The sequence below is a fragment of the Aptenodytes forsteri genome, unplaced genomic scaffold (assembly GCF_000699145.1).
Source record: "Aptenodytes forsteri isolate BGI_AS27 unplaced genomic scaffold, ASM69914v1 Scaffold280, whole genome shotgun sequence".
Classification (NCBI taxonomy): Eukaryota; Metazoa; Chordata; class Aves; order Sphenisciformes; family Spheniscidae; genus Aptenodytes; species Aptenodytes forsteri.
In genome coordinates, this window is record NW_008796042.1 from 2,106,440 (window position 1) to 2,117,103 (window position 10,664).

A 10,664-nucleotide genomic window follows, 5' to 3' on the forward strand; every position below is an offset into this window, starting at 1 on the left:
GGGGCGGGAGCGCGTCCCGGCCCTTTCCGCGCTGGGGAGCTGGCTCTGGCGGAGGTGCGGCGGAAGCATAACACGACGCTGAAGCTGCTGTGCCGACTGGCGGCGGGTTCGGTGTTGACCAGCCCCGGCGGCCTTCTGCCCCACCGCGACATCATCGGGCAGCTGCCGGGGCAGGTGCTGTGCACGTCGGCCGGGGCGCGGCTGCTGCTGAGGCGGCCCTCGTTGGAGGAGTACGTGCTGCTGATGCCGCGGGGGCCCACCATCGCCTACCCCAAGGTAGTGGCTGCTCACCGGGCTGGCTGGTGACTGGGAGTCCTTAGTTTCTAAGACTAGTAACGTGTCGTGTTTTTCTCACCCGCAGGATATAAGTGCTATGTTAATGATGATGGATATCCACCCGGGAGACACCGTCTTGGAAACCGGCAGCGGGTCTGGCGCTATGAGCTTGTTTCTGTCAAGAGCAGGTGAGAACCTGGTTTTAGAAAATATAGAAGCAGCGCGATTCCCTTATCGTATATTGCCTTTCTTTTGACCAAATACTTACGGTCAATTCTTAAAAAGTTTTGCTGTAGTTCACATGTTCATATACAGTTTGGTGACTTAAAGGAAAATTACACCTGTGCCAGAGCCAGTGCAGGGACTGCAAACTGTTTTGACTGTAGTTCAAGGGCTGTAGTACAAAGGGTTACCGAAGGCCCTGCAGAAAGCTGAGTTTCAGCCATCATTATTGTTGGCTTTGGCTCATCCATACTAGATTCTTTCTCCAATCTCTTGCCTTTCTCAGTTTCCTTTTCCTCATCTTGATGGACCACGTGAATAATCAGATTGCTGGGTACCAGAGAAAATGCTTATGTGGATGTGCACTGTTATTTTTTCATGTTACAGCTAGCCTGGTTTGATCTAGGTCTCAGTGCTCTAAAAGGTAGAGAGCCTTTGCACTCAGCAATGTGAGTGAGGGTGAAACCTCACCCTTAAGCTTCATCTCATCTGTAGGTATCCTGTTAGTGGACCACATTTCAGAGTAATTTGATTTATGGGCTCCGGATAGAACAACTTCCTTAAGGAAAGAAAAACCCAAACCAAAACCCCACAGTTGCTTGCTGTAACTGCTTTTGCAGACACCTAAAAAATAAAGCACCAGTTGAATTTGGTTTTCAAATTGTTTCTTTTCTTTAATGTATTTCTGCTATTGCAGAATACTGCCCTTCTCTGCAATGTTAAAGGACTTTTGAGTGTAAAGACGGGAACGTCATCATGGACCATCTTGAACTGATACAGCGGAAAAGCACGAGTGGCATATCCTGAAGGCTTATGTTCAAAGCCAGGGTTTGTGGGCGACCCACCGTCAGAGTAACTGAATACCTGAGGGTGCCAGCAGTGGTTACTGAACCTGAGAAGCACCCCATATCCTGAGCTTCTGTGAAACCTCAGCACTAACATTTCTTTTTTACTATTTTCCAATGTGTGTTATAAAGCATTGTTATAGACTATGCTGCCTTTGTGATTGTATCGTTACAGTTCAAGGCAGAAGACATTTCAGTACTCCCACTTAGAGCCAGCCAAGTATCTATGGGAGGTGACACTTCCTCTTGCACTCTTGTGAGGAGACAAACTGAACAAAAAGCTGCTCTTTTTGTTCAAGTCCATTAAGTAACCTTAGAACTGGAGGGCAGCGAATTAGCTTTCTCTTACTCTCCCACGTAGCAATGCTGTCCTTTGGCACGTGCTCCAGGATAACAATACAAGGCTTTTTAGAAGCAAGAGCTTTTCTGAGGAAGTTTAGTATTCAGCAAGTATGTTACCAGTGCCATTGATTCAACCCCACTCTGGGATGCCAGGTCATACTGCTGAGGGTAGCATGAGGAATTAGGAATGGTTACACTCAGTAAATGGTACAAACTAGAGTGCCGAGATCCATCAGGAGCTTAAAATTGGCGAGGGCATGTAAGCAGCAGCAAAGGGAATCTGAAGGGTACCATACTGAGATGAACAGAGCAGTTTGTTCTTCTTAATCCTTTGTTTTAGCTGCAGTAATCTCTGCCTGGCATACTAATTCAGTTGAAAACACTTACTTTAATGATCAGCCATTAAATGCTGCCCCAAGATCACTCGGCTGCCGGTGGTCTTGATATACGTTGGGCCCAGGTTTTGAGGTCAGCAGTTGCACCTCTGCTCCTGCTCCCTCTGCCTCCTACTGCTATTCCTTAGTTCATTCCGATCATCTTTCTGCAATAAACTAGGGTTTTTTTGTAGTTCCAGGATGGGATTTTGCAGATAGTATGGGATTATCCTCAAGGCAGCCATTGCTGCGGTGGGAGCTAGAAGCTGACAAAACAGAAGATGAAAGTCAGCACTTCTGTTTCCAGAGATGCATTTGGAGAGAGGGAGAGTAAGAGTCATTAGCTTTTCCCATCTTCCCCTACAGGCGGACCCTAAATCCAAAGAAAGAGATTGAATACCAGATGTTGGCTAAGGCAAAAGTTAGCTTTTGCTAAATACAGCAAATTATGTTCTGCCTTGGGTATTCAGTCCACTGCGGCCATTTCATACAAACACGCCTGGACTTACCGAGTATTCCTCTCCTTTTTCAGTCTTGTCCAATAGGTTCCTTCCGATCACTTTAATTTAGCTGTAACTGTGCCAAATCAGCAAAATCCTTGGCATCACCAGGCTGTTAACCCTATCCATGGGAAGAAAGCAGTCCTTGTGTGCCAGTTCAGTTCTATCTTGAGGAGAGGGAAAAAGGTATGAGATTGTATTGTTATTTTCAAGTTTCTTGAACTTAAATCAACACCAAATAGGGACGGTGTTAGTCACAGCTTAACACAATTTGGTGCTGACCCAGAAATAAATAGATTTGATTTTTCCTAATGGTGGCTGATTTGGCACCATTTAATACAGTGATACCCAACAAGAAAAAATAGCTGCTACACAGGTAAATGCTGGAATTTAAATCTAGTGGGCACATTACCAAGGTCCATGGAACTATTTAATTTCCCAAATTCTCATTGATTTAACGGAATTTGTTCATCTCCTCTCTTCGTGTTGCTCTCAGTTTATGTTTTATTTTCCGTTCCTTCTTTAATCTTTCCCAGAAAATACTGACATGCAACAGGACAAAGTTAAGACTGTGGCATTTGCCATGACTTTAAGATCTTTGAGAACTGGAAAATATGATGTATGCAAACTTGACATACTGCAGCTTCATAATAATGAAGAGTTTTGCCTAGCTATTTTAACTAGTTGTTCTTATTTTCCAGAAATCAGTTTCAAAATGTAGGAAATTTTTGGAGTGAGCAGAGCAAGGAATAAGACTGACCCCAATGCAAACAATTTCATTCTTCTAGTGGTTCCAAACTGATAATCTTGAGTAATGAGTTGATGCTGCGATTCTACAACTGCTTAAGGTGATCAAAGGCGACACTGCTGAAACCCTCCCTCCTTACGTGTTGGCTCTGGCCCCGGTCTGATCCAGGGTGAGCTAGATTAGGGAGAGACTGTCGGGAAACCCACCCCTCCCCTGTTCAGTTTTCTGAATGGATTCACAGTGGGATCCAATAGGTGAGGGAAGGAGCCTGGTGACTCCAACCTACAATGGCTTAAGAAGTCACAGAACCTCACCTGCTGAGCTGCTGATTGCTGAAAGCTGCCTTCACCCATTAAAAGATAGTAAGGAGAAGCTAATGGTGTGATAGGTGTGAGAAATTAGAGTAATACAAGCATAGAATAAGACAGCAATGCACATGCGTGTCTTTGCCTGGATATCCTGGTAACACTTCCTTTATGAAGAATATTGTGTATTGGACTCATATGGTATTTTCAGGATAGTAAATTTATACTTAAGTAATAAAATAATTTATTACAGTTACAAACAGTAACAGGAAAATAACACAAGCCTGCGTAAATCAAAGAGTACGCTCGAAGATTTGTCTATGGGGCTGAGATCAGTGGGGGGTTTTCTTAGCCCTTCCCCAACCCTAAGAAGGGACACCTTGGGAACAGTTTGTACTACTATAACTATGCTTTGGTCCATCTGCGGATTGATGGACTTTGGTCTGTGAAAGAACTAACCCAGCACTTTATCTGCATATATTTGTTTTAAATGTAAAGAAAAAATAAACTGTAATTGATCACTTCATGTGTGATTATTTCCTAAAGTGAAGTTGAGATTTAAAGGTGTACTTCTGTTACTTACTTTGCTACTTTTTTCTAAATTCTTTATTACGGGAGGGGGTCGGGGGAAGTAGTAAGTCTAGTATCTTTTGTCTATTTTCAGTTGGGCCCAAAGGGCGTGTTATAAGTTATGAAATCAGAGATGATCATCATAATTTAGCTAAGAAGAATTACAGGCACTGGCGTGCTGCATGGGAAATAGGACATATGGAAGAGTGGCCAGATAACGTGGATTTCATTCTTAAAGACATTTCGCTGCGGATATGAAATCTATAACGCTTGATGCAGTAAGTCGTAAGTCTCCCCACATTTAACATTTATCTTTTCTGCATAAATTAAAACCTCTAGTGCTCACACTGACAATGGGATTCGCATATATAACGCTTGATGCAGTAAGTCTAGAAAATCCCCACATTTAACATTTATCTTTTCTGCATAAATTAAAACCTCTAGTGCTCACACTGACAATGGGATTCGCATATCTAGTTTAACATGAGAAAAAACAATCAGATCTTCATTGGTGAAAGAAACATTGTGATTTTTTTTTTTTTGGTCAGATTACAAGTATTTTCAAGGTTTCAGGTACAGGTTCCCAAATGAAAGAGCGATAATGGCTGTAGCATAGAAATATTACAATTAAACACTGCTGTCTCGTAAGCAAAGACAAACTTACTTTCTTGTATTTTTGTATCTAAGGCATATATTTCAAACATTAAGAATACATAAGCTTATTGAAAATATAAACACGTAAACACTTTGCTATCAGCTATATAGAACACACAATGTAACTAAGGCCTAAGTTAAAGTTAGAGTAAAGAATGCTCCTGCTTGCTCTCCTGTCCTGCTTTTTATATCCAGATTTTGTAAAGGGAGACGCACTGGGGAAAACAGCTAGATGTTAACCACTCTTCTGTGTAAAGCAGACAAACCACTTACATTAACGCTTTAAACAAACGACAGTTGTGTTAAACGGTTTGAGGAAAGAAATTAAATGTATAGCATAAAACCAGCATTTTTTTAAGCTTGAAAAGTAACATCTACAGGAAGGATCAGGTGTTGCATATCCCATTGTTTTACAGGTTAAATAGTTTTCGAGCAGAAGATGGATAAATTGCCAAAGACAGAAGTTTTCTAAATCCTGAAACAGACAGCAAGTTAAACATTGAGGCTGTAGTGTGATCTTTTCCTAATAAAGATGCACTTGGAACTTTTTTTTTTTTTGACATTTGAAAACTAAGTATCCAAAGGTGCTAGTAAATGTAGTCTTCCAAAAATTGTTACTAATGTCAGCATTATGGAATTTAATTAGTAGGAGGTTTAACGTTAACACAGGACTACTATGTTGGTGAAATGCTACTTGCTGTTTTAATAGAAATTCAGTTGGAAGTAGCAAGGACTTTGTTCTGTAGATGTGTGGACCTCAGGTTTCTCTAAGGTTTTGAGAGGCAGTAATAAAACTGGTTTGTGATTACATACTGCTGTGTATGCATTCATTTTCCATAGATAAACATTGTTTTTTCAAGCATTGTTGTTACAGAAAAAAATTGATAGATATATTAATACTTACTGGGAAAACATATGTATCTTTCTCTTGCAGATAGTTCTGGATATGCTTAACCCTCAGTCTGCTCTGCCTGTCGTACACCCAAGTCTGAAACAGGGTGGTGTGTGTGCTGTGTATTTAGCAAAGTAAGTATTTACTTCTGATGCTTACACATTTATTCAGGCATCACCTAGCACTGTTACAAAACCAAACATCTTTTCATTAATGCTGGATGTATATTTTAAATGTTTAACGAAATTCCCCCCCCCCCCATGTAATTTTTTTTAGGGAGTTGCACTCAGTATAGATTACACTTGGCTGAATCCTTTGGCTTTTACTTTGGGAACGCTCTCATGGTCAGTGGAAGTTTTCACTTAATGACATCCTGAAAATAACTTCAGTTTTCCAATTCAGTAGTAGGGTTGCTAGCTCCTTTGCCCTAAAATGGAAGGGCTCGTGTAACCTCAAAGGTAAAGAATGCGACAAAGGCAGTAGAATTGAGACTAGCAGTGTATGATTTGAGTTTTTGAAATACTACTTCATCCTTTGCATTTCTTTAAAAGCATCACACAGGTTATTGACCTTTTAGACAGAATACGGACCTGCAAGCTCCCTTTTTTGTGCGAAAGGATCATTGAGGTAACTCATAGAAATTGGTTGGTACTCCCTGCTAAAATCAAGAATTGCAAATCAAGCCAAATGGTGGAAACTCAAGAAAATATTGAAGAACCACCTCAAAAGGAATATGAAGAAATCCACACTCAGGATCGAGTGGTTCTTAAAGAAAGTGAATACAATGGTAAGAACATCATTGCTGATGAGAGATCCTGTTACTGCAATTTGATAATCCAAGGATATAATGAAGGCAAAGTTTATAGGAAGAGGCAGTATTTTTTTCTTAGGTCAGCTGACATTGTTGTCAAGACTAGACAAGCTTCTGGACAGCCGAAGAAATCCACATTCAGGATCGAGTGGTTCTTAAAGAAAGTGAATACAATGGTAAGAACATCATTGCTGATGAGAGATCCTGTTACTGCAATTTGATAATCCAAGGATATAATGAAGGCAAAGTTTATAGGAAGAGGCAGTATTTTTTTCTTAGGTCAGCTGACATTGTTGTCAAGACTAGACAAGCTTCTGGACAGCCTAGACCTTGTCAGGTTTGGAAAAGGATATACTAACAGTTATTTAAATTTAAGTGTCTTACTAAAAATCTAGACTAAGTAGAAAATAAACTGCAATCTGCAAATAGAGAATGACTGCCCTTCTACTACTGTTTACAAATTATTTTTTTTTTTTTTTTAATATAAAATTCAGTCCTCTGTGCTCATCCTGTGCTGCTTTAGAGGACCCTGATGGGCTTAAGGATTCCACAGAAGAAACGTTACCAGTGTGGTCTGTTTTGTAATCCTGCTGTTCTGGCAAATCCAAAAAAGATGCCTCATACTAGTATAGATTTGCAAAATCCATAGTAGAGCAAAGAGGTCTGAATGTACTGATAGGTGACAACAAAGCACTTTAACAGAAGCAAAAAGAAAACGGAAACATGTCAAGGAAAAATAATCCATGCGCATTGGCAACTGTAGTCTGTGCGATTATGTTTTAAACTTGGAAAGAATTAAAAAAATCTACTTCTCACAGAATCACTTTCTGATGACGCTGAAACATACTGCTCGGTGCCTTACGTTGCTAGACCATCTTACTCGCAGGATGCTCATTCAGGTGAGACACTTGGAAAATTTTTTTTTTTCATCTTAAAAGTTTAGTGGTATTTTATTTTCAAAAATACTGGGTTTTTTACTAGTATTTGACATGTTACTATATCATGAAATCATAAAACCTATAGTAATAAACTAATCATTGTATATTGAAATACTGAAGTAGTAACTTGTTTTGTTTTTTAATTAGCATTCCTTACCAAGCTGAGAAAGTTTCGACCGCTGTTTTCTTGATGCTGCTGAGACCATAGCTGCTAATTTGAATGTTGTATCAGAATAAAATAAAATGTTACAAAGTAGCTGCTACATTTTACACGTTGTGTAACTTAAGTAATGACTGCTTTGATTTCTACCACATACAAAGTTTGAAATCCCACCTACTATTTAAAGGGAAGGGTTTTAACAGAATCATCAGGTGTGGTGTTGCTATGCAACAGCGATTGTTCCACAAAGCAAGGTATCTGTTTCTGTCTCATCGGGTGTGTTTCATTCTTCGTTGCTTGTAAACCAATCCATGGATTTGTCTTGGTTCAAGGTGCTACCTCGTCTCCTTTTGCTGGACAGGCTCTGACAGTCTACCAGAAATAAGGAGAAAAAAAACTTAGTAAGAAAATAACAGATCAAAGTCTGCCCTTTGAAATGCAAACGAAGCAGCTTCTGACTTCACTGGCTGCCAACTGGTGGCTATCAGTTTCTTTACGAAAGAATGTTCTTAAAGCACAACTGTAAAGAGAAACTGAAATTCACTGAATTTGTTCTCTTGATAAAGCTGTGCTAATTTCAAGAAAAAGACCAGTTGTTGACATGTATAGCTTTGGTTCACTTCCACCAGCCATGCTGAAAGTTGCCTGGTCATTTGTGAACTTTCTGTAAAACATTCTCAAATGGTCAAAATAAACACAATTTTTTCTGACCTTTGTCAGATATGAAAAGCGAGATCTCTCAAGTAAAAACAGATTTAAAATTAAGTCTTTTAGGGTCTCACGTAAGCCTCCACATAAGCACGTGGTGTGTTTAATGTTTAACACATTAAATTTATTAAATGACACATTGTAGCCACCTGACTTGTTCTGTATCTCAAGGAAGATTGAAATGCCAAATTTTTCAAAGTTGAGGGATCCCTTGAGAATCACAGTTGTACTGAAGCTGTCAAAAGCAGTAACACAATCCTACTATAATGGTGAAAATTTGCATATTAGTGAGAACATATGCAAATAAAAAATAGAGCTATAAATAACTGTAACCCTGGATTAAATAAGTATACTAAGAACTCCGCAGTGCTTAAGCACATGAAAGTATCTTTGCAGAACTGAGGCTTTATACAGTTCCCCCAGGAAGTTCACATCTCAAGTGTGTTCCACTCAATAATAAATTAAACAACGAGCATTTGCCCCATAACTGCTGTATGTAATGGAGGCTTCTCATGCAAAGGCTCAGGACGCTATTTTGAGCGGATTAATGTGCAAAGATTCAATTATGTAAAACAATTTTCACAATAAACTCCTGTATTGTTTTCTACTCGTACCCCAATCTTAAAAGGAAATCTTGTATAAGCTCTGTCAACAATTGAGACACACTTGAAGGAAAAAGTGAATTGTGATTTAATGGATGTCCAAACTGATGACAGCAACTGAGCAGCCTGCCCCTTCTAAAAACGGTGCTCTCAACAAGAGCACTTTAACTCGCATAACGCACACTCTAAAAGTTAAAAAGTCATGTGACAGACACCAGTATTTTTACTGTTTCTTCTAGCCAATCCTAAGCGTTTAAAACAGGATTCTCAATTTAATTTATAATGCAAGAATACTAATAAATGCCTAAATAGTCTGGAACGCAACCCAAAATCTACCGCAGTAGATGAAGGTAATTTGAAGAGACTCAGAATATAAAGCAGTTGGTACTTCCAGGAAGTCTTGGTACTTCCAGGAAGTCAAAAGGCAAGATGTGAAAATGAAACTATGGCAGTTCTGCCAAGGTAACTGCATTTGTAATAGGGACTTCTGCTAACGCAGAGAGATCGCGTCTGAGGCAAATACGGCCTCAGTTGCCTAAACTAATGGAAAATTATTTGCAATATTAAACCATACCTTGGCCATAATAAAAAGGAGAGTCAATGAGCATTTTTTCAGCTGGAAAGGTGTTCTTTGAATTCTGGGATGAACGTAATTCCATCATCTCCATAGTTCCAGTAGATGAGGAGGAAGATGATGATAATCCTAGTCGTACAAATCTTCCTTTCTTACCACAAAGCAGGCAGTCTGTAGGAGTAGCACTAGGTCCTCGGGGCAGCTGTACTTCATCATCGTAGTTTCTCACAGCTCCGCTGTGGTGCATAGAACGTTCTCGCTGCCATACATAATGTGTTGGAGCAATAGCCATCACCTATCAGAACAGCCGTTACATCAGAAACAGTAAAAATAATGGGAAAACATACAGCTGAAAACAAGGGATCCAGTTAATGTATGGCAGAGAAGTAATACTATGCAGCTGAAATGGGTATCATCTATTATCTACCTGCTTCTGTCTCACTAGAAAGTTTGCTACCTTAAGCATGAGTAAGTGAACCAGTTATGAAACAGATGTGGAAACACAACAGTTTACAGCCTTGTATATTCATGTGAATCATCACAAATACCAGCTTATGCTTTGTACGTTGGACTGAAGACGGTGTCTTTTACTAACTACTAAATATAAACTCAGTGGATCTTCTGGTTCACAACATCGCTGAACTAATGACCGTTGGAAGCTGGGAGGGTAAGCTGGGAAAAGCATCCTACGCTTGCCTTGTTCCTTGTACTTTTCCCATAAATGTCTAATCCCATCCCCAGAGATGGGATTCTAGAGTAAATGAGATTTTCTTTTCCACCAGCTGTAGTAAACATTATGTTCTTAGAACATGACAGGGCTTTTCCAGACAGATACATTCCACCTGAAAAGTGAGGAATGTCTTTTTTCCCCTCCTAATACGTTTGACGAATGTAGGTTGTAACACTGCATTAATAGTAGAGAATGTTAGAAGTGTGTCCTTCTGAGTTTTTTTTAAATGCAGTGAAATCCCCTTACCTTAAAAAGTCAACTGAAGTTGTATTATGAATTTTGAAGGGATTAAAATTTCACCTGAGGTGCTGGGATTTTTATTTGAAGGTTTTACTTGTGTACAGACTTATCATTTGTAAAGCAAACACAGACACAAAATTATTTCTAAAGTGAATGAAGTGAAACAACAGATG

General features: G+C 39.6%; 2 protein-coding genes across 2 annotated transcripts in view; one reads left to right on the forward strand and one right to left on the reverse strand.

Annotated features, from left to right (window-relative positions):
- Positions 1-7,733, forward strand: part of TRMT61B (tRNA methyltransferase 61B) — a 10,590-nt gene extending 2,857 nt beyond the window's left edge. Inside the window, 8 exon segments of the mRNA XM_009285591.1 lie at positions 11-276; positions 362-464; positions 4,277-4,423; positions 4,426-4,460; positions 5,771-5,862; positions 6,280-6,515; positions 7,358-7,438; positions 7,625-7,733. Coding sequence (XP_009283866.1) covers positions 11-276; positions 362-464; positions 4,277-4,423; positions 4,426-4,460; positions 5,771-5,862; positions 6,280-6,515; positions 7,358-7,438; positions 7,625-7,668 — 1,004 coding nt within the window. The 3' untranslated portion in view covers positions 7,669-7,733.
- Positions 7,734-7,808: 75 nt separating this feature from the next.
- Positions 7,809-10,664, reverse strand: part of SPDYA (speedy/RINGO cell cycle regulator family member A) — a 7,025-nt gene continuing 4,169 nt past the window's right edge. The window contains exons 5-6 of the mRNA XM_009285577.2: positions 9,522-9,816; positions 7,809-8,009 (exon numbers count right to left, since the gene is read on the reverse strand). Of these exons, the coding sequence (XP_009283852.1) occupies positions 7,921-8,009; positions 9,522-9,816 (384 nt within the window). The 3' untranslated portion in view covers positions 7,809-7,920. The remainder of the gene's footprint in view (positions 8,010-9,521; positions 9,817-10,664) is intronic.